The 23,490-nt window shown below is 39.3% G+C and overlaps 3 protein-coding genes across 3 annotated transcripts in view; 2 read left to right on the top strand and 1 right to left on the bottom strand.

Annotated features, from left to right (window-relative positions):
- Positions 1-23,490, bottom strand: part of LOC110044338 (ADAM 17-like protease) — a 69,652-nt gene that overhangs the window by 5,218 nt on the left and 40,944 nt on the right. Inside the window, exons 7-9 of the mRNA XM_089271601.1 lie at positions 14,188-14,321; positions 10,961-11,047; positions 5,245-5,272 (exon numbers count right to left, since the gene is read on the bottom strand). Of these exons, the coding sequence (XP_089127727.1) occupies positions 5,245-5,272; positions 10,961-11,047; positions 14,188-14,321 (249 nt within the window). The remainder of the gene's footprint in view (positions 1-5,244; positions 5,273-10,960; positions 11,048-14,187; positions 14,322-23,490) is intronic.
- On the top strand, positions 19,910-21,144 carry LOC149105261 (uncharacterized). The gene has a single exon (XM_089271378.1). It carries the CDS (start codon positions 19,939-19,941, stop codon positions 21,142-21,144), a length of 1,206 nt encoding a protein of 401 aa, XP_089127504.1. The 5' UTR covers positions 19,910-19,938.
- On the top strand, positions 21,137-22,574 carry LOC149105260 (uncharacterized). Its single transcript, XM_089271602.1, has one exon. The coding sequence runs from the start codon at positions 21,330-21,332 to the stop codon at positions 22,410-22,412; it is 1,083 nt and encodes a 360-aa protein (XP_089127728.1). The 5' UTR covers positions 21,137-21,329; the 3' UTR covers positions 22,413-22,574.

The raw sequence follows: 23,490 nt of genomic DNA, 5'->3' as shown, positions 1-23,490 counted from the left end.
ACATGATATGTATTACAATCCCAATACAAAGTTACACGTCAATCCCATCTATGGCCTTTTTGACAGACTTCAACTTCCATGTTAGAAACAAGGTGTTGTTAAAATTGCTCAGAAATCATGAACATATACATGTTTTTTCTTTCAATTTGTATTAGCCCTTTCTCAGTATGCAAGCTGCAGTTCACAAGGAGATCACTTTGACACTGACTTGACACAGGTGTCCAATACACAATGGACTCCTACTTCACTAGATTCTGCTCCGTGTAAAATTCTATATTTTCCACATGTTAAAAACCACCAACCTTCCAACCCTCCCTTTCCCTCAACCTATCTTTTACTGTTCCCTTTTCTTTCAATTGCCCTCCCCTCTCTCTTCTCTCACTGTCATTGGTAATTACAGGATTGTGGGTTCACCCTCCCTTCAGCCTCTCTCCTAATCTCAGCATGTTCCTGACAGCATCCTGCCAGATTCCCATACTCTATTTGCATGGTTATTGTAACATGGCCCCCTTAATTAAACAGCTTCAAGTCAAAGGCATTTTATGTATGGCAGCTCATTCCATTTCATACACTTAACAATATACTTCCTTCTTCGAGTCAAAACCAACCTAAAATAATATGTAATCTTTATTGGTGATGAGTGTCCTCGGTTTAGTTAACATGAAGTTTTGAGTTAATAACAGATTTGTTTTGGGTAATTCAATTATTCCACATAAAACAACTAACCAATCAACAAAAAAATTAAATTAGATTCATGTCCCAAAAAATTACCCCATTTCCAATAAAAGCCTCCCCCTGTCCTTCAGCTGCAAAAACTTAATAAATCCCCCCAACCCACTCCAACCCCCCCTCGCAATGTGTAGATATATTGCGGGGAATTGGCACTGAAAAGAGATCAGAATGTTGTATCACAAACTTTATTTGTAACTAAATAGTGATCTAGAAAGTGCTGACATGATACAAGACTCGTTTCGTTTACTCAACGTTCTTCCATGTGCTCCTTGATCACGTGACATTGTTACCCCATGATTCCACTACAGTCCATCCCTTCTTAAAGGGAGTTTACTCACAACAAAAGCTTACATGATGAATACATCTGAAACAAGCTAACAAGAAAATCATAACAGTCCCAAATCCTCACGAGTTCACCCATTCCTAAAAGGGATTTTCGTTTTCCGAAACTACAGTTGCAAACATGTCTTTATCAAGTTTTAATATATAAGTCCCACCATGCTAGCTAAGGGCACTTTGAAATCAGTCCTTTTAGCTTTCTGCAATGTTTCAAAATTTCCTGGGCATTGAGAATCTGTTGGTACACTACTTTGCAGGCCTCTGAGGGATATTCCTTTGCACCTGGTAGACTGCTCAGATATTGTCCAAATCAGGATCAATCACTGTGTACTTATGGGCGGCTAGTTGTGGAGGGATAACAGCCTGTGTGTTGGGTGGTTGGTCTTCATAAAATTACTGAGATCAGAAGCTCCTTCTTCTGAAAGTTCATCTGGCACGACAATGATCTTTTCACTGTTTACCATTTTAAGCTCATCCTCAGTGAATTTGTCTCAAAGTCGTAACAGATCCTGGTGACCGTGAACATGTCCCATAACAGTGTAAGGACCATCAAATCTACGGATGAATCGTGTGGCTGATCCTTTTGGTTGTGAACTTAGAGGTGGTCTTCTAACATAAATTTGCTTTCCTTCAGCTATGTTAAGTTCTCTGGCTGATTTCAAGTCAAGAGTAATGACTTTAGGTGATGGTGCATTATGTCCAAATACCAGGAAGAATGGACTAATTTGACTTGTACCAGGGACTGGAGATACATTGTGGGCATATACATCTGAATCTGGTGTTTCAGGAAGGTCTACAAGGAGTGCATTGTAGCATGGATCACTGTGTGGGTGTGCAGTTTCTGGTATCACATGACTTCAAATTTGGCTCAGATCAAAGGGACCACTGAGAACTTTCACACCTTGTTGAATGTCTTTGCCCTCAATCCAAAGTGGTTGACGCACTACTTGGTACCCCATGAAAGCTGCCGAAAGGTTGACGCAGACTGTAACAAAGTTAAGACCATGATGAAGAGATTGTGGATGCTTGTATCTTTGTTTCAGAAAGGCCAATAAGATCGAATGAATGCTGTAGATCTGATAGCAGCACTGTCAAACCATCATGGTTAGCAGAGACTTCTTATGTTGAAATGAACTGTAGAAAAGAGAGGCATAGATTTGCTCTGAGAAATATCCTCATTATTAAGAAAGTCTTCTAGAGTGTAATATTTAAAGTCTGGCTGCTGCATTATACTATTTTCCACATCATGATTATTGAGACTGGATATCTTGTCAAGTTTAGATAACAAGTCAAACCGTGGTAAGTCAAACCGTCTATAAGTGTATGACATAATATATAAATAAGTAATGTACAGTAAGTTTTAACTTAGCCAGTTGGTTGTGGTGAGGAGGGATGAACTCTACCATCTTGCTTCAAGACTTCCACATCCGATTTCTTGTTTATGGCAACAGCAGGGCTTTGTGAATCTCTACGAAGATAGGTACGACCATAGAATGTCCAGATGTACTTGTACTTCAGATCCTTTTTAACTTTCAAACTGTCCTTAAAAAGATCCTTGTTGATTTGAGTAAGGTTTTCTGAGATATAAATCTTGTTCTCGGAATGTAATCCAAGATCCAGGTCTTCTGTTGTCTTATCCCGTAGGAATTTTCTTGCTTTATAGAAGCGATCTCTCAGCTCTCTTCGTACAAATTTCACAACTATATTGGGCGCTCTGAAGTGCAAAGAATTTGATGAAGCTTGAGCGCCTTCCCTAACTACATCTCGATGAAAGATTCAAGTGTTGTACTTCTAATCAATTTAAAAAAGAACTAACTTCGCATTTCATTAGTCTCTATTAATCTTTACTGATATTTTGATGGTTTATATCTATTTATTTTGTTTTGTTTTGTATATTTACTCTTGTACCAAGTTTATGATATTTATGTGTACCAATGTATTTGTTGTGCCTCTTTCCTGACTCTCACATTTTTAATTATTATAATCACGGTCACCCAACTAGTTTAGCTTTTTAGTTATTTTGGGTGTCCCACTACTGTATGTACTGTACTGTTTATTTATTTATTTATTTATTTATAATTATAATCTTGTAAATTCTTTTAGTTGTTTACAGTAGTAGAAATAAACTGTTGCACATGTTGCACATGTTGTGATAGTAGATAGGATTACAAGCTGTTACCTCAAAGAATTAACCTCATCAGATGCAGTGCTAGGCAATGTACTTGATGGATGATTTTCCAGATGTCTAAGGGCTTTACAGCCCCATTTGTTGCAGAATTGGCACCGGTGTTTCTGGCCATACTTGTATTTGTTGCTGTCTTCTTCGCAGTTGGACTTGGGAAAACAATGATAATTTCTGCAGATCTCAGGTTGCTTGGAATTCTCTTTTGGCGGTACTTTGGAAAGTATTGTGACAGATGGTTTGGCTCTCAACAAGTGTGACAAGCCCTTTGCTGTCGTTGAGGGTGCTGATTTTGCAGTCGAGGTTCTACAGCGGTAGCCGAAGAAACAAAGGCATTCAGTGTTACTTTCCATTCATCCAGCAACTTATTTGCATTTGAAGCAGTGGGCACAGTTTGAAATGACAACTCAACATGACAAGCTGCTTTGACAATCTTATTGAGCGTTTCAAATTGTTCAAATTTTCACAACAAGCTGCTGAGCAATATTGGGACTGACTTTAGAAATAAAATGTGAAATAACAATGGTGGGACAACCTTTTGCAATCTTTTTGCCAAGTTTCTCCAATTGATGCAGTAGTTTCTTGTATTTGGATGTAAACTGTTCCACTGATTCACTGCGCTCTTGTTGAATAGCACTTAAGTCGGCTGCTAATAAGTGGCACTTGTCTTCTTTGGATTTGCCAAATTCTGCACGTAACCTTTCGATACAAATGTTAAATTTTTCATCTGCCACTTTTCCTTCATAGCCTTCTGTAGTTTAAGCGATCAACAACACAGATCTTGGCCAATCTCCAAGACAATGTTGTTCCAGAAACGACAAGCATGTTTTGGTGAGAAGATTACACTGGCGCTTTATGAGCTGCACTGGCTGCTGGTCTCTTTGCGTATAAAGCCTTGTTTATTATCCCGATTAGGAGCTGCAGAAACCGCTTGAGCTGTGTCGCTGATGGTTTGAGTACCATGATTAACATTTGTAGTCAAATCTTTTACAACGCTGACAAGTCCAGCCACTACTCCTTGTAGTTCTGCAATTGTTGTTCCCATATTCGATGTAATTTAGATTCTTCACCACTAGTAGACATATTGTGGGAAATTAGCACGGGAAAGAGATGAAAATGTTGTAACACAAACTTTATATGTAACTAAACAGTGATCTAGAAAGTGCTGACATGATACAAGACTCCGTTCATTTACTTGACGTTCTTCCATGCGCTCCTTGATCACGTGACGTTGTTGTCCCATGATTCCGCTACAAATGCTGAGGCCCACACATGTATGCATTGCAGACCTCTTATATGACAGTTCACTGGTGGAGGTTGAGTGGACTGTGACAGCTGTGCATGGGTTTGAATGATTGATGGTTCTTGGCAGGAATGGTTTTCTGGATTTTCACTGATATGTGAACTCAGTTTCAGTGTAACGATAGCAAAGTCAACGTACAAAGTTAAGGAGTCTACTAAATTTTACTTGACATTTCATACAACCACATTCTCTCCATTTCATACTCTGTGTGGAAAACAGATTTAGGCCAGAGAAATTTTGAGTTCACAGTCTGTGTACACTAGTTAACTGTCAACATAACAATGTTCTTTTTAAATGTTTCTTCATTGTTTGATCATTCTTCATCAGGAATAAACATTTGTTAGTATTTTCAGATACTTAAGACAGAATTTCCTGGACATTTCTAATATTCAGCTATCTGGAGCTCCAAGTTCGACTTGAGAAAAGCTGACTGGAAACAATAAGAAAGGGTTTTTCTTTGTTTTACACCATTATAAAATGTAGCTTTTCAGTCAATCAAAGCATGCACAGAGTACTATCAGTGTTATTACGTTAAATAACACATTACATTAAGGGTGAGAACTGCAGTTGACATTCCCATGGAAAATCTGGACAGTCAGTTAGACAAGTTTGTGTGTGATTGTTGTGGTTTATTCCTGTTGCTGGTCAATCTTGAGAGAGTCAAGAAACAATTGATGATGGTACATACCTTGAGTGGGTTTCTCGTGAACTATCACCTGTAAACGCAGATAATTTACTTGCTTTAGCCTCTTGCTGTACATTGTACACTACTTGATGAAAGGTAAGTATAACTGTGAAGAGTACTATACAAAAGACGATGTGGCCACTTTGAAGATTTTGTGAGGGGACTGGTAGAGGACTAGGAGCATGTGTACAAGAACACAATTACAACTCTGCTCCACTTCTGCGATGTACAACAAAGCTCATTGACATCAGATAAGACCCAAGGGTGTCTGAATACTGGCATCTAAGGACCACAGTGACAAACACTTTATTTAAGAGTCTACATTGCCTACAATTTCAGTAGCATAGCAGCATAAGTATTAGTCCCAAACATTGTTTTTTGATTCCAGGGCTTATTTTCTCCCCAAATCAAGCTTTCCTGTTCCCACTTGACTTGACCTCCAAGTTGACTAAGTGTCTTGGCAAGAGGGTTCAGGTTCTGGTATGGTTTTGATGTCACTTCAGAAATTTCTTGTTGTAAAGTTTCTTGTGAAGATCATGTGAAAGTTGTACCCTGTAAGAATTTGAGACCTTATATATGAAGACCATGAGGACCGAAATGGAAACAATTAATAGCGGAGCTCTGGCAGCGCAAAGGGCCGCCAAGCAGAGCCCCATGCTCATATAGGAAAGAAAAGAAAACCCACGAGTCGATTTTCTCACGGTTATCATGGCTAGAGGTTTTGCTCGTGGGCGCGTACACATGACGACGGCAACGACGGCGATGGCGACAACTGAGTCGCACAACATGGTGGCCATACTCCAAATAATAGGTTGAAAGAGACATGCAGCCTTGGTTTACCGTACACTTCTTTGATATTGGACATCCATGTTATGATCAATTGACACCTGTCAAAACAAGGTACCTGCTGACCAGTATCATGTGACCATATCATGGGCTCAAGTTTACAGCTCATCGAGGTCACGTGGTTTTTTGAAGTTGACTGTTGACCACGTGCTGGTTTTTCGATTGGATTGTGGGCTCATGTCAGGTTAACTTGTTGAAAACAGGGCAGGATTGTTCCAAAGCCAGTTAACACTGACCCAGGATTAAAAGTTAACTGAATTATAACTTTTTCTTCTTTTCCTGGGTTAGCTTAATCGGGCTCTGAACAACCCGGCCCAGGAGCTACGCTTTTAGGCTGGCCTAAATCTATGTATTAAATATTTTGTTTACGGTACAGTTTTTAGCTGGCTTCTACAAACTGAGAACAACAACCGAGAACATAAACCATGTCCATTAATTTTTCATACTGTTTGGTTCCAGACAATATCCAAATCCCCCACAGAGGGTTTTTTCTAGTTTGACCCCCCACCCCCCAGGATTTTCCATTCCAAGGGGTTTCATGGTACTCCCCCCACCACCTGGAATTTCCATGATTTTCTGCTTGGGTCCCCTCCCCCCCCACCCCATGGAAATTCCATATTCACAAATAACGAGACTTAAGACATTTGTTTTAATCTCAAAGGTACTGTAATAAAATTTAGCCAGTGACAGCTTTTTATAGTTACATTGAGGATGAAGATGCAAGTTGGCATATTTTTCACAGTAGACTGAGGAAAACATTTGTAAACCTTGATTTGGCACACCACGTTTGCTATTTTTTGTGCATTATTCTTTGAGATATTTGCTAAGGTCAGGGTATAAAAGATTAAGTCTAACAAATTTTCCTAAAAATGACGGTGGAAAATAGACCTTATCACGGTTTCAATGCCATCTTGACGGGTAGGCAAAGCGTGTAGGCAAAGTGTTTGTATGGGATTCCGATGGCAAATAACTTTTTGCAAAATCGAATTTTACACAATTTGTTAGTTGCAACATTAAAATACTAAGGTTGAAGGAATTGAATGGCTTGGTGCAAGACTGACGTAAGTGACTTTTTCGGGTGAAAATGATTTTTTTGTTCAAAAGCGCCCGAAGAGCATAGCCCCGTACATTTTTTTAGCTGGTTTGCGCTTTGTCTTCGGAAAAAAAGAAACAAACATTAGGACAACGGTGACTTCAAAACAATAATACAGGGCCGCAAAACGAAATGGATGAACATGGGCCTTAAAGAAAAATGAGCCTATAACTTGACAGTTACAGTAAAGGTAACATAACCCCACGGCTAGCGTTAGACCTAAAAGCAAACCCTAACCTTTGGCCTAGGGTTAGCATTTAGTGTTAGGGTTACCGTTTTAGTGCTAGGGTTTAGGGTTAAGGCTAGGGCTAGGGCTAGGGCTAGGGCTAGGGCTTAGGGTTAGAGTCTCTAAACACTTTGTGCTAGGGTTAGTTCTATTTTGGTGCTAGCCTAGGGAAAATAATAAAACAAGAAAACGCTTCATTTCATAAACACAGCAAGCATGATCGTGAATCTAAATAAAGTCAACGACCAGTGTCTATTAGCGGTGGTTACCTATCTTCTGAGAGTGAAACGTTTTGCAATCAGTGAAAACATGAAACTCGTTTAGAACAAAAAAGAGTTCGGTTTGCATTCTTTAAAAAAAAAGTGAAAATCACTCGCAAAATGCAACATTTCATAGGTGCTACTGCGATGATGTAAAATGTTTTGAAATCCAATGTGCTATAACAGCGATGCTTGCCATTACTTTGACGGCATGACGAACAACAAATACCTTATAAAACCACAAGGAATTAACGCTTGACATTCGAAGAGAGACGATTTTTCCGAATTACAGTACTTGAACGGCTGAGTCAATCTGAAATTGCTCCGTCTCTGCGATAATTAAACACCCTGTATATTTGTGAAAACACTGAACTGAATCTAAGCGAGAAAACTGAAAACAAACGGAAAATATATAGCAAAAGGAATGGCATATTTAAAGAAAAAAGACTTCCACTGTTGTCTCTTTCTCTCGCCATCTTCTAACCTCACAAACGAATCATTCCATTGGGGTTCCATGATAAAAAAGGCAAGTGATCGAAGGCTGCTAGTCCATAATATGATTGGCGTTTGTTTGCCCCAGTTCCCGAAAGGTCAACTGTCACACTGTAACACAACAATGGTCAACAATCACGACTTTGGATCAACCATTTCTCTTACATGAAAACATTGGCCATTTATTCCTGGAAAGAATCGGGGCCCAGGGCTATTTTTGTCTAAATGAAGTAATACATTACTTTTCTCAGTGAAAAAAATATCTTTTCCGTCGATTCTGTTTCAATTAATATTGCGTTGGCTGAGCGAAATGTAAGTTTGTCATGTTTTCCATTGCCGACTGAGATCGACTGACAAGACCTATCGAGATGCATTAAAGATTATTATGGGATATCCCTGAGCAACTTCAACACGGCAAGGCCTATGGGCCAACTAAACAGATGTTTTTAGAGTCTAAAAGCACTTCTTTATTTCCAAACGTTCTGCACAGCAACATTTGGCAAATGGGCCACTTCTCGCCATCGACTCATTTTTTTTGCATGAGAAGTGCTTTCAAACTCCTCGTCTGGCTTCAGTGTGCCTTCGATCGCTTAGCGATCTTGGAACAGCAACACGTCTCGCTTCTTTGAGATATGCTAGTGACTTACGGGTTTCCGGACTTCATGAAGTCCTTTCACCACCAGGCGGGCGCAAATATGTGTCAAATAAGCAGACTTTGTGCAACAGGTGAGGTTTCAACTTGTCTGATCGAAAGCTTGATGTTGTCTTGCACGCCAAAATAATGCAAACGCAGGCTTACGTCACAACGTAGTTGAAGAAATTCATTTCCATATCTCGTCTTTGAGCGAGTAAACTTTCCACTTTGTTTTGTACATCAGGTGAGAAAAACAAGCAATACAAACACAGGGCAATGTTTTCCTATTAAGTTGGAGACCACATGCAAAAATTTGGGCGCTTTTGAACAAAAAAATCATTTTTCACCCGAAAAAGTCACATACTTGGCTAGAAGATGCTCAGTTAATTTTTCTAATTTTCCATACATTTGTCTGTAATTTTTTCCCCTTCCACTGCGTCTACCCAGCCAAATTTACAGACATTTCTGTATTGAAAATTAGAAAAATTACCTGCAATTTCCGACCGTTATGCCTACCCGTCACGATGGCATTGAAAACCATGATAAGGTCTATTCTAGATGTAAAATACAGATGTGTCCCTTGGGGTTGAAATGTTTGAGAGAAGTGCTTAACCCCCATTAAAATGGCATAACAGCTGACCTTTTCTTTATTCAAAGAAGTTATCATTCAAGAATCTAAAAGTATTGTAAGTTTTAATGCTCTTTCAAATAAACCTGCTGAAGTTTTAATGTATGCATAGCCAACAACATTTCGAATTACTTTACACATGTTATAGCGAGAAAGCAGAGCCATCAGACTCATGCAACATGTTTTTCAAAACACCTGATTGCCAAATATCGCTTAAATTTGTCTTTCAGCAAAGGAATACATCAGTAAAGGCATACTCTTTGTTTTTGTAGTTTATAAATGTGTAAATTCATGTTATGCCTTAGTACTTTTTAATTTTGTCACGTCGTAGCTGAATGAAATCAGTGGTCCTCGCTGTCCACGGTTACAAATGGCATTGAATTGATTTTGCTAACATTAGCAAACTATTAACTATACGGATAACAATAAAGAGATGTGATAACCAGGTTATAGTAGGTCCGAAATGGGAATAATTTTGTACGAGAACATGTCACTTTTTTGTATCAAATTAAATATACAGGGTACGAATCCCAAGTGACTGCATGAATAATACCAGAGGAAGCACCAGCTGCATTTAAGCAAAATACGGCACAATCTTTATTAAGGTATAAAATGTACAACATGTTGCCAACTTCATTGTATTACTGCACCTCTTCTTTGGTATTTCACTTGACTGTTTGCATTTTGTTAGTTTTGTTCAACAAGCCTGATGCTCAGGAGCGCTGTCTGTGTTGTCCAAATTGCAACAATAATGGAAAATAAACGGCAAAGAATCTCACGTTTATTTCAACGGATGGAACATTTAATTTGGTTTGGTTACCTAAATCGATTAGGAAAGTACAATAGTGTTTATTCGATCACATTTTAACCCATCTGAATAGAAAACCCATTGTGTACCTCCCTCCCCTTTGGAAATTTATCTCTTTCAGAGTGCCCTATCCCTCGGAATTTCCGTGACCTTCTGTGGGGTGGGTATGGATATTTTCTGGAACCACACATTTTTATTTTGAAGTAAATGTCTTCTTCAAATGCCCTTCTACATCAGTAGACACCGCCAAATTGTTTTAATGGCCAACTTAAATGTGCCTGGCTCAACTGGGAACTTTAAAGCTAATAATTCCTAGGGGGAAGTTGGGAGGGGTAAGAGACTAATACCTATGCTTTATAGACTGAGATACCAAACCCGTAGGAGACATGGGCACTTAAAGGAGGCTCTCTGTATCAAATCGCATAACACCATATTCAGCAAGCATTTATCACAGGATCCTCAACCAAAGTAGTGTGGTTGAGGATCACATGGCCAACAACATGACCAAAGAAGATGTTGCAATAACGTACAAATCAAGCAGTTTGCTTGTTTTAAAAATGCATGTATAGTGCCAGCTTAACACTTGCTTCCACTACATGAGCTTTTCACCTCAGCTGCTTGTAAACAGTACTGCAACACTTCTTCCTCTATGACTCAAGGTACATGTTAAAGGGTTGGAACTATATTTTAATAAAGAGCTCTACATGTATGTCAAACTGGTCATTCACTTACTTCCTCAATTTCAAATCCATATCCTTTATATTCATTTGACCATTCAGTGTTTTGAAAAATGCCATCCACTCTGTCTATCACACCAATCTATGGAAAAAAGAAAAATCATCAGGTATTACAAGTTTAGAGAAACTGCTGGGCACAATTTAACTGTTGAAATTCAATTTTGATATTAGCCACAATTTACTACAGTTGAACCCCTATTAAGCGGCCACCCTCGCGGAAATGGGAGGTGGCCACTTAATAGGGGTTTGTCCGGAATTAGTTGAAACATCAATTTATTCAATTAGAAACATGCCTAAAGGCTTGGGACTACTATTGTACATGATAAAGACTACGTATCACTGTTTTCCTGAGGCACTTGTCACAAAAATACTATTATCCTTTAAAAAAAATCATGCACTCAACACTGAAGTTATATTAATAACCATTGGGTTCACTGCTTAGTGAACATGGATTAACATCAAAACAATCATAGTAAACATGTGTTTGAATGTTATAATCAGTGATCACTTCCAATGTTGGACTCTTAATTGTCATCACTTTTTCCAAAACAAAGCCAAACTACATGTATTAAAGTTTGGGTGACCATTTAAGAGTGTGTCCATGAGAAAACCAGGAAGAACCAGGCAGGAGGTGATACAGCTCAAATCACTAATTTCGCTCAAGCTTGGCACAAATGTTGGGTTTGGCGAGTAAATGATCATGGCAAAAAATTAGGTCAAAATATTTTACTCCCTTCAAGTTAGGGGGACCCCCTCCTAAAATGGCCGTTTGTCACTAATTTGCACGTATTTAATTAGCTGTCTTTGATTTAGTATTTCTACAACAAGAAAGGCCATGTGAAAATGAAATCCACTGGATCATGTTCTACTATTAACAGTCTCAAAGCACAGATATTCATTTGAACTAGACAATTTGATTTCTCTCCATGGCTCCATCTTAAGTAAGGTCAGGAGGGAGGGGGCATCTCTTAGCAAAACATTGGTTGAGTCATCACTGCCAGTGTGACGTCACTTTTTCACTTGGATGAAATTCGAAATGGCGGCCAATGGGTGAAGTTGAAGAGGTTGATAAAAATGCAGGATTTCGCTCGGAATTTCTGCCCCATTTGCTTAGGTGCGTAAATATTGTGGTTTATATTATATTGAGGAATCTTTATTTGGTACTTTCTGTGAGCCAAAGTATTCAACAGGAAGATAAATTGAGTGAGAACTTTCTGTTTTGAACCAAATTTGTCGAGCAAAACTGTTAGCTGATTGACCTTTTGAGGGTCACTGCATGGCGAAGCAGAGCCCTTTTGATACAAGAATAGGAGGTTCGATAGAGGGTATACTTGGCTTCGTGTATGTGGAATTTCCATTCTTCGGTGCTTGTGGTTCATCACATCAATCCCTTTAAAGTGCAAAGAGTGGCCATGTTGAAAAAACAGCCAAGTACTTTCCATGTTTCAGACAGCCAGATTAGGTAAGTTTTCACCTTTGTCGTACAAAAGTTTACATCTAAAAATATTTGATGCATTAATTTGTTACATATTCATAATTGAAACTATAGGCTGATGTGGACCTGTGAAGAGCAGGAGATGAATATAAAAGCAGAATAAATAAAAAGAGCTTATAGGCTTAAAACTTGTTTAAATTAACAAATATAATAAACAAGAATAAATATTTGATTGTCTTTACGGCATTTCAGCACTCTAACATGTTTCTTAGCAGTCACTGTCACTTATATTTTGAGTGCTGTGCAGCAATATTTATTTGGTGACATTTAGTGGAGGGTTGTTTTTTTACTTGGAATATGATAGGAACTCAAAGGGATGAAAAGACTACAATGCAATCTTGAAAATCTTGGAGGCAATTGCAGCATCACTCAAGATGTGGCATTGTTCAGGAATAAGCCAAGTTGTCAGGTTGTGATAAAAGATAAATCATAAGGCAAAATTGATGTCACCATAAATGTAAATATTTTACACCAAAATGTAAGTGGCAAAAAGAAAAAGAAAAACAGCTTACTCAGGCAAACTATAATTTAACTTTATTGTAAATTTGAAAACCACAACACTGAACACTGCAATTACAGTGAACAGCAAAAAGTCAACACTTGCAACTAGACAGGAAAAAGCCAACAAATAAAGCTGCTGTATGATTAAAACCAACAAATTTCACCATACAGCGGACACAATTACAACACAAAAGGCAAACGAAGTTGAAACACAAAGAATTGAATTCAAATGCCTGATAACTACCAACAAGGGTGCTTCAAAACAAACAAAAAGCGACCACATCACAGGGAAATTTTGGTGGAAATCAAGAAATACACAGCATCCCAACACTCAAACGGATTGATGAGAGGAACAGCTGGTTCAATTGACATAGAAAGACAAGCGGATTAAACGTATATTATCAATGCATAAAACCCCCTATTAACAAGACTATTGGTAAGACATTTAAGAGAGAAAACGCGAATGTTTTATGTTGACTTCTCTCGTCCCGTTTTCAAGATGGCGGTCCCGCCACTTACCCACAACAAAATTCAACAAGAAAGCACAACTAGGTGCTCACAAAACTAAAACAGATAATGCACACAGACAAAAAGCAACAACAAATTGTACAAACCTACACTTAGATAGTGAACAAAAGCGATATTAGACCTGTTTTTTTTGTCTTTCTTAGCCTCTGTTGTCCTTCTTCAATGGCGTAATCTGAATAGGCTACTCGAAGCGCTCACTCGTTGCTATGTGACGTCGCACTGGCAGTGATGAGTCGGTCACAAATCAATACCGGAAAACAATAGTCACCCCCTCCCTCCTGAGTAAGGTGCATATTTCATAGTGTTGTGAATAGCCTTTAATTGGTGGCAAATATCTGCTGACCAAAAGGTGGCCAAAGTCGCGTTATAGGGGTTTCATTTACAGCATTTTACTGACAATGATTTCAGGACTTTGATATCTCGCTACTTAATAGGGGGTGGCCACTTATAATAGGTGGCTGCTTAATAGGAGTTTGACTGTACTTTCAAGATGAGAGAAATTTAAATGTAACTTGCAAAACTATTCCACAAGTGCACAATTTGAGAATCATCTTAGTGGAATGACTCATAAAATATCTTCAGTAAGTCTTGCTATAAAATGTACTTCTTAAAAAGGACTGCAAGATGATATCCAAAATGACAAATAATTGCTGACCACTTCTGTAAATGGCTAACAAGTAAAATTTGATAATGCCAACCATATAATTGATAGTTTTCCTTCTAGAGCTCTGCCCCATTTCATTGAAAAATCTGAAGTCAGCCACCAAAGCCAGAGGACACCTTATTTTTGTTGGAAGTGCACGTCTCCTTCTTGAAGATGACATGTCTGGAGCTGAGAAAGAAGTTATAGTTAAAATTAACCACAGTTAAAGAAAGTCTTCTTTCTGCCACTGGTACATATGACAACGAGGTAAAAATAGGGTTTAACCTTAATTGAAAGGCCGTATGCAAGAACGTCCCCTAGATTTTTCGGCCATTTTTGAAAGTGAATTTTGGCATGTTGGCTTTGTTTCACGTAAGAAACATTGCTCTGAAGTTTTTTTTGCTGGGTTGCTTTTCGTTCTCGAGAAATAATGTATGCAAAAAAGGCACATAGGTTGGAAAAAGCGAGTGGTTTATTGCATACGCAATATCTCGAGAACGAAGCGAACTTTAGTGCGAAAACTACGGGACATTGCTTAACATACCTGAACGAAACTGCATGCGAAATTTGGAGCGTTTTCGACGAAGTTCACTTTTGATTAAAATACCTGACGCCCTTTGTCCGCCGAGTCCTTCAAATAAACGAAGCCGGGCCTTTGTTATGATAAACAGCGCCGATCCTTTGTTATAATAGCCAAGCCAAGCCTTTGTCATAAAGCCGAAGTCTCGCCTCGGTTTATCATAACAAAGGATCAGCCCACCGCGACCGCAAGGACTTTGATTTTACTTAGAAACCAGCAAAATGTCAATTTCACGCAACTTATCTAAGCTCAAATTTGTTGATTTCAGATCAAAAGTGCTTAAAATGTTGACTCATGTTAATGCGCGACGGCAAGGATGTTGATGTCTCTTAGAAAGCAGCAAAATGTCAATTTCACGCAACGTTAAAGCTCAAAAATGTCGATTTTAGGTCAAAAAAGGTTTAAATGTTGATTTCATGTTAACCCGTGACGGGAAGGATGTTGATTTCACCTAGAAAACAGAAAAATGTTAATTTCATGCAATGTATAAACTCAAAAATGTTGATTTCAGGTCTAAATAGGTAAAAATGCTGATTTCACGTTAACGGGTGACAGCAAGGATGTTGATTTCACTTAGAAAACAGCAAAATGCCAATTTCACGCAACGTATAAGCTAAAAAATGTTGATTTCAGGTCTAAACAGGTAAAAATGCCGATTTCACGTTAACGCGTGATGGCAAGGATGTTGATTTCAATTAGAAAACAGCAAAATGTCAATTTCATGCAACGTATAAGCTCAAAAATCTTGATTTCAGGTCTAAATAGGTAAAAATGCCGATTTCACGTTAACGTGTGACGGCAAGGATGTTGATTTCACTTAGAAACAGCAAAATGTTAATTTCATCCAACGTATAAGCTAAAAATTGTTAATTTCAGGTCTAAATAGGTAAAAATGCTGATTTCATGTTAACGCGTGACGGCAAGGATGTTGATTTCACTTAGAAAACAGAAAAATGTTGATTTAATGCAGTGTATAAGCTCAAAAATGTTGATTTCAGGTCTGAATAGGTAAAAATGTTGATTTCATGTAACGCATGACAGAAAGGATGTTGATTTCACTTAGAAAACAGCAGAATGTTAATTTCATGCAACGTATAAGCTCAAAAATGTTGATTTCAGGTTTAAATAGGTAAAATATGGCGGCCGGAAAATAGTGTTAACATCTGGAACTTACTTTGGTTATCTCGGACAATGATTATCTGCACTGAACAAATAAACATTAAATAAGCACTTTTCCAAATACAGCAACGTCTTAAATGGCTAAAAATCATGAGATAAATACATATTTTTCGACAAACAGGATCATAGCTTTATGTTGTGCACCGCCTAACAGATTAACAAATTAACCCTTCTGCGCAACGTACGGGTCTCCATACATCTGCATGTCCGCTGATCCCAGAAGTTTAAAACACTACAAATCATGCCGATATGAAATAAAATCAATGCAACCTGGATCACAGATCTATGTTACAATCGATCACTACTTGTTGGCCATTATTATCTTTAAATGAAAAAAGCCGAAACAACCTAGTTACCAGTTCGAGAAACGCGAGCAGAACGTAATCGCAATGCATGCCGGGAAGGGTCTTTACACCTCGTGCGCAGGAAAACATGGTGGTCAATACAAGACAAATTTTATCACTCTAAAACCAGTTCTCGCTTTCCAAACTTTGACACTAGCAACGCTTGGCAAATGGGCCACAACTCATGAGAGGGTATTTTTCTTGGGCAAGAACTGCTCTTGGACTATGCTGCCTGGCTCGATCTGACTTTGAACGCCGATAACAGGATTACGGTATATCAGCTGCCTTCGAAGTTTCAGAACACATTTTGATTCTTTAAAACGTGCTGATGACTTACAGGTTTATCGAGGCTTTATGATGCCTCTCAACCACCAGGCAGGCATACAAGGTACTTAAACACAATGCTTAAGATATTAGTTGACAGAGCTCTAATGCGGCACATCTCTTTTTTGTTCGGTGGTATTTCGTTTGCCGCTTGATCAATTCACGTTTTGTGTTCACGTCACAATAACCGATGTAAACAATCTGTTCCCAGATTTCCCCTCTATATACTATTTTCCTTTGACTTTAAGACAGCTAAGATTCAGTGGAATACACTATAAACAGTCTGCCTGTTTGCTGCTGAACAAAATAATAAGGTTTCTTTTGTTTTTTGTTCAACAAAAGATCTCCAAAACATGCCGCTTGGAAAACTGAGTTTTTTTCATACGTTATTTCTCTAGCACGAAGAGCGCCCCAGCCAAAATAATTTCAGAGCAATGTTTCTCAGGTAAAACGAAGCCTACATGCCAAAATTCAGCTATTTTTGAGCACTTTCAAAATGGCCAAAAAGTCTAGGGGACGTTCTTGCACGCGGCCTTTCAATTATAAGTGGAAAATTGTGGAAAATAATGAATGTAGGTTAATATTTTATATTGTCATATGGCTGTGTCTCACAAGGACTGGGAACTACCGAATTCACAGATTTGACTGGCTGAAATCGATATTGAAAGCGGTCTAGATTTTCCCATTTAGACCGGCATCTAGACTGGTTACATTTTGCGGTGAAAAAGTTGCAAACTAAAATGCAAAATCATTGACTATTTTCTTCTAACAATATTTATTCACGGAAGTGCCAAAAAGCCTGATGAGGAAAAAAAGAAAAGAGGCGACCAAACTCTGGCAGAATTAAGTTCGGCTCATCACTGTTCACAACCAAAATGTCAGCTAGTACAAACCAGTTACATTGAACAAATTAAATTGTTCTTGTCCTCTAGTGCCATATAATAAACATCTTATTAACCGAGCTTAGTTGGTCTGTATGCAAGTGTGGGCCAGATTTGGACACACTATTTGGCGTAGAAGTTTTCGTAGAGTTCTACACATATATGCCTATGGCTCACCCCTAGCCTTCTTATTTCACCAGCCTTTTGCGGCACGTTCTTGGCCTATTTTTAATTTTCCTTGTTTTTTCCAAATGCGCGTTTGCATTCCCTTAGCAACCAATGTATTGTTATTGCCAATTTATTCCACAATGTACAAAATGACACATCCAAACAGGTTCTCGACAACTTTCTCACTTTCTTGTATGATTTTTTCCTCATAATGCTGCCGCATAATGTGCTGCTATTTTTTGGACGATTTAATCCCATTTTGAGGTTTATCTCATCCATCCTTTGAAATTTACAGTTCAATTTATTTATACTTTTTTGGTTATTTTACTTTTCCTAATATATATTTAGTTAAACCTTAAATTTTTCTTCCCTTATTCTTCCTACTATAATATATCCTTACCACTATTGTGTCTACATTTTTCTTTTAAATTACTTCTTTACACTAATCTACTTTTTATTAAAATTTTATACCCTTCTACGCCTCTACGTTTCTACGCCTGTAGGTGTCTACATTTCTACGCCTCTACACTTCTACTGTTGTACTCTAAACTATGTGCTTGTAATTTTGTATGCTATGTCTTCTAACCTTATTATTTTTTTTTTTTGGTTCTTTACTCTGAGTTTTGGTCACTTTTTTTCTTTCCACGCGTATTTATGTACCAATAGCGAAACCCTTGCCCTGTAATTTTCATTAAACATCTGTAGCAACATACTGTTTTCGGATCTGTGTTTTTTTGATATGTAAGCTACTTGGTTCGCAGGCTGTTACTTACAACATCTTTTTGGCCTTATCGTATATATCGTGAGGTCAAACTCCTTGTCCTTCCATTTTCTCTACGTTTTGAAATCATGTATCTTTCCCAAAAATTTCAATGTTTTCAAATCATAATCTTCCGATCACCTATTACCCATTCCGGCTCTGTATTACACCATTATTGTTCCTGAACTCCCATAACCTCGATTGCTAGCAAAATTTTAAAAGTCGCTAGGGTAGTTTTTAGCCAAAAGGCCCTTATGCATGGTTCACCACTTTTTCTCAGAGCATTCGCTTTTTAAAAGTTTACTTTTAAAATAGACGGAAACTTGTAACGTATTTAGCTTTATAATTTCCCAATGATTGTATTAGAAGGGGATAAAGTCTCACCTTCCAAGTCTTGCTATAACAATCTTGTTACGCAAATCGGTACCTTTTGCTTGATATTTTCGAATACATTAGTTCTTAATCTTAAAGAGATTTTGTTATTGCAGGTGGCTATTGCTGATTCCACACAATATAAAATGGAAAGGGAGAGAGCATTATAGAAATTTTCTTCTAGTATATCAATTGTTAAAAAATTTCATCTTTCCACCTATACTCCTCCTCTTGTTTCAAACCCCGTTTACACACATTTGAAATTGCAACTTACGTATCACGCGCATGTTAGAGCAATTCATCGTCGCTAGCACTCAAAAACGAAATTAATGCCGTAAACGAGGAAGAGCTGTTGTACAGTGAAGACGAGCTGGAGAGTGGCCAATGACCGCCAACCTGCAAACGCCCCTCAGAAACGTACAGCCCTAAAGTCACCAGCAAAAGAACAAGATATGACAACAGCACCATAGCCTTGAAGAAGAAAATCAAAAAATCTGAAGATTCTATCCAGAAGCTAAAGGTGCACACTGAGAAGAAAACAAGTCCAAAATCATTATGATACAACATTCGAGCAAACATTGTGCAGGACGAAGACTTCAAGCAGGACATAAACCACATCAGAAAGGATGCTGAACAAAAGCTGGTTGGTGCATTCACACGTTTCCATTACAGGAAAATAGAACGCAACAAGAACAAACTAAGAAAAACAGAGCAGAAAATGAACCTGGCCAAGGCAAGGAAAACTGACAATGAGAAACTTATCAAAAACCGGCCACTTCTGGCCAGAGACAATAAGCCTAAGGCACGTAGTGAGAATGTAAGTACATTAGCCAACACGCTGATGCAGAGGATCGAGAAATTTGATGCACTTATGAGAAAGTTTGAAGAAAACCAAAATAAAAAAGATAAATCTTATCCCTGTTTTGTTTCTGACGAAATGGCAAAGGGCAGGGAAACACAAAAGTGCAAGGTTAAAAACAAGAAACATCATGACAGAAGAAAAATAACGAAGAGAGATAAAGACAAAAAATCCGCAATCAGCAACCAGAAATACATTAAAAATCTCTCAGATTACAAAATGTCAACTGACCAGATAAATCTAATATCGAAGGGTTTAAAATTCATTCCTACACCAACCATGGGAGAAACTCGCATTAAGTGACAACTCCTACAAGACTTCAAACAATTTGAAAGGCGAATGCGCCTAAAATACATTTTTCATGGCCAAGAAAAAGAGCCACATCCTTTCTACGTTAAATCACCCTGGGAACCACCAGCACAACCATCAGTCGCTCTAGAAAATTACCTAGAGGGAGTCAAAACAGAGCGCGCAGAAATTAAATTATCAAAGCCAAAACACAACCTGCCACACAAAGAACATAAAGCTATCAGAGAGCTTAAAACAAATTCTGAAATAAACATTAAAAAGGCAGACAAGGGATCAACAACAGTCATAATGAACAAAAAAGATAAGATTGAAGAGTGCCAGGTACAACTAGACGATAAAAATAAGTACCTGCCCCTAGAAACATCTATGGTTAGAGAAACATTCAACAAAGTTCAAGACCTCATCAACGAGCTCCACCGTCATAACTACGTCGATGATATGACAAAGAAATGGCTATGTCAAACGCCAGACCCACCACGCATACCAGTGTTTTACCCACTTACAAAGATTCACAAACCTACACCTGTAGGAAGACCTATAATATCAGGTTGTAATGGTCCAACAAAACGAATATCATCATTTGTAGACTACATCCTCCAGCCAATAGCAAAATCACAAAAATCGTATCTCAAGGATACAGAAGACTTCATCAATTTTGTAGAAAAGACAAAAGTCCCACACAACGCAATTATGGTATCACTAGATGTTACCAGCCTGTACACCAACATCCCTCAAGAAGAGGGTATGGAAACTGTATGCAAAGCATACGAAACATTCTATCCAGGAGAAATTCCGATACCAACCAATGCGCCAAGGAAAATGCTTAGACTTATACTTCAAGAGAACTCCTTCCAATTTTGTGGAAGAGGCTACCATCAGACTCACGGCACTGTGATGGGCACTAAAATGGCAGTTGCTTTTGCCAATATCTTTATGTCAGCAGTTGAAACCGAAATCATCAACAAGAGCAAAACAAAACCACTTGAGTGGAAAAGATACATCGATGATATATTTTCTTTGTGGGATACAACAAAAGAAGAGATTGATCTCTTTATCTTAGAAACCAACAGGCATCATACTACCATTAAATTCACGGCCAATATATCAGAGAAAGATACAAACTTCCTAGACACTACAGTATTTAAAGGCAAAAGATTCTATGAGGAGTCAGTCCTGTTGGGAACTAGTCCCGAGACCCCTCTCGGTCCCGGAATCCGGGACAGATTGTGTATGTGAGGAGATCGCACATGGCAGAAATACAGTTTCTCTTGCTGTTAATACCTCGTCTGTTCCTTGCCTCTCGTGGCACGCAGCGCTAGACTTGGTGTCAGAAGTGGGATCAACCTTTTTTTAGAACTGCCCCAGCGAAAACTTCGATCACGAAACCTCTTCTCGCAACGTTACGTTGGATACACAAACTCATGGCGTCGAACCTCAAGCGCCCAGAACTCAACCTAACCGGAAACATTTCCGAAAATTTTAAAAACTTCGAAGTCAGGTTCAATGATTATTGCGTTCAAGCAGACTACCGTAACCTGGACAAAGACCCAGAGACGGAGCCAGCCGAGTATTACAAGAAACCCCAGCTCAAAATCGCCGCACTTCGATCGGCCATGCCAGACGAAGCACTTCAGGTAATACGATACACGATAGAACCTCAGATCGCGACTGTTGACAGAGCCAAACCTTGGATATGGATGGCGAAACTTCGCATCCACTACACGGGATCGACCGGCAGTTCAATTCTGGCCGACAGATTTAAGTTTTGGGGCCATAACCAAACCCTGACCGAATCGGTACAAGCATGGGAAGTAAGAATTAGGCAAGCCGGAAGCCTGTGCTCTTACGGAACACTCAGTGACGAAATGTACCACGACAAATTTATATTTGGACTCAACAACGACGCCATGCGAGCCGAGTTGCTAAAAACACATCTCAAGCCTGACAACACACCTAAGAGCATGGCAGATGTGGTGACCGAAGCCAAGGCCCTAGAGTCTGCCTACACCGCAAACAAGCTGATAACCGACTCCTCAAAATCAACCACCGAGGAACGAGTCCACTGGGTGAAACATAAAGAAATGAAACTACGAAGAGAGCCTGGAACATGCCACTGGTGTGGAGACAAACGGGGACCTCACCCATGGAAACAATGCCCAGCACGGGGCAAATCATGCTCGAAATGCGGTATCAATGACCACTTCGCCAATGTCTGCCTGGCAAACGGCCAACCACCACAACGACGGGGAGGCCCATTGCCTCCTTCCACTCGCAACAACCGGAACCCCAGCCAAACACCCAGTAACAGGGGCAGCAGTCGACGTCGGGAAGATGTGCATCACTTGCAATTTAGTGGAGACAAACCAACCGACCACATGGTATATGCGGATTATTATCACGAGCAATGTTACTCTCTAGGAACTCCACAGAAGAAGAGGAAATACTTTGTAAAACTGGCCGTCAGCTACCGGCTCACACTTCCAGCCAATTACATTCCAAATTGACACAGCAGCCTCGTGCAACACCCTATCTCATAGTACCCTCACCACTCTAGGCCAAGACATCCACATGTCAAAATCACCTTTTCTCTTACAACCATATGGGAACACTTGCCCACTGAGACCTTTGGGCCAAGTCGAGCTGCTATGCCAAAGGAAAAATCAGTATGTCACCCAACCTTCCAAATCCTACCAGATGACATCATGGCCAACAAGCCCGCCCTCTTATCAGGGGGCGACAGTGAAAGATTGGGACTTATCAGAATTGAATCAGACACTATCTTCTCTCTATCTCCGTCAGTAACGATCGCCCACTACAACGAAGCACAGGACACCCCGCCCACTGCACAGGAAATGCAAGCACAAGAGCAAGTGGAATGCAACCACATCGAACAACTCCACAACAACAGACCAAGCACCTGTAACCCACTCCCTTCTCCGTCTCAACCGATCAACATCCCTGCTAAACGGCGACTACCCCCCGCAAGTGCGCTTCAAAAAGAACACATTCTAATGGAATATGCTGAGAACTTTGAAGGTCTCGGCTGCCTTGGGCCCCCTGTGCATTTTGAAATCAAACACGATGTAACACCAGTTCAAATGCCTATCCACCGCATCCCAGTGGCAAAACGGGCGGCAGAAAAGAGTGCCCTAGACAAATACGAGAATGCCGGCATCATAACTAAGGTTGATGAACCAACTCCATGGTGCTCAAATGAAGTCATCAGAGAAACTCCCAGAAAAGTCCGACTATGCATCGACCCCAGCCAGACGGTAAATAAAGCCATCCTTCGTCCCATTTACCAAATGCCAACTCTCAACGAGCAGCTTCATAAACTAACCCATGCAAAATGCTTCTCTCTTGTCGATGTACGCGATGGATTCCTCCACATACCTCTTGACGAAGAGTCCTCGCGCATGACCACAATGCACACCTCTTATGGCCGCTACCGCTGGCAACGCCTTCCCTTCGGGATCTCAAGTGCTCCAGAAGAATTTCAGATGCAACTTATTTCTGCTCTGGAGGGTCTAGAGGGCATAATCTGTATAGCTGACGACATTTTGGTCTTTGGAGAGGGAACAG

The sequence above is a fragment of the Orbicella faveolata genome, unplaced genomic scaffold, assembly GCF_042242905.1.
Source record: "Orbicella faveolata isolate gen_17 unplaced genomic scaffold, um_ofav_v1 contig_34, whole genome shotgun sequence".
NCBI classification, from domain to species: Eukaryota; Metazoa; Cnidaria; class Anthozoa; order Scleractinia; family Merulinidae; genus Orbicella; species Orbicella faveolata.
Note: the sequence above shows the minus strand (reverse complement) of the source record. Positions and strands in the feature narration are given on the sequence as shown.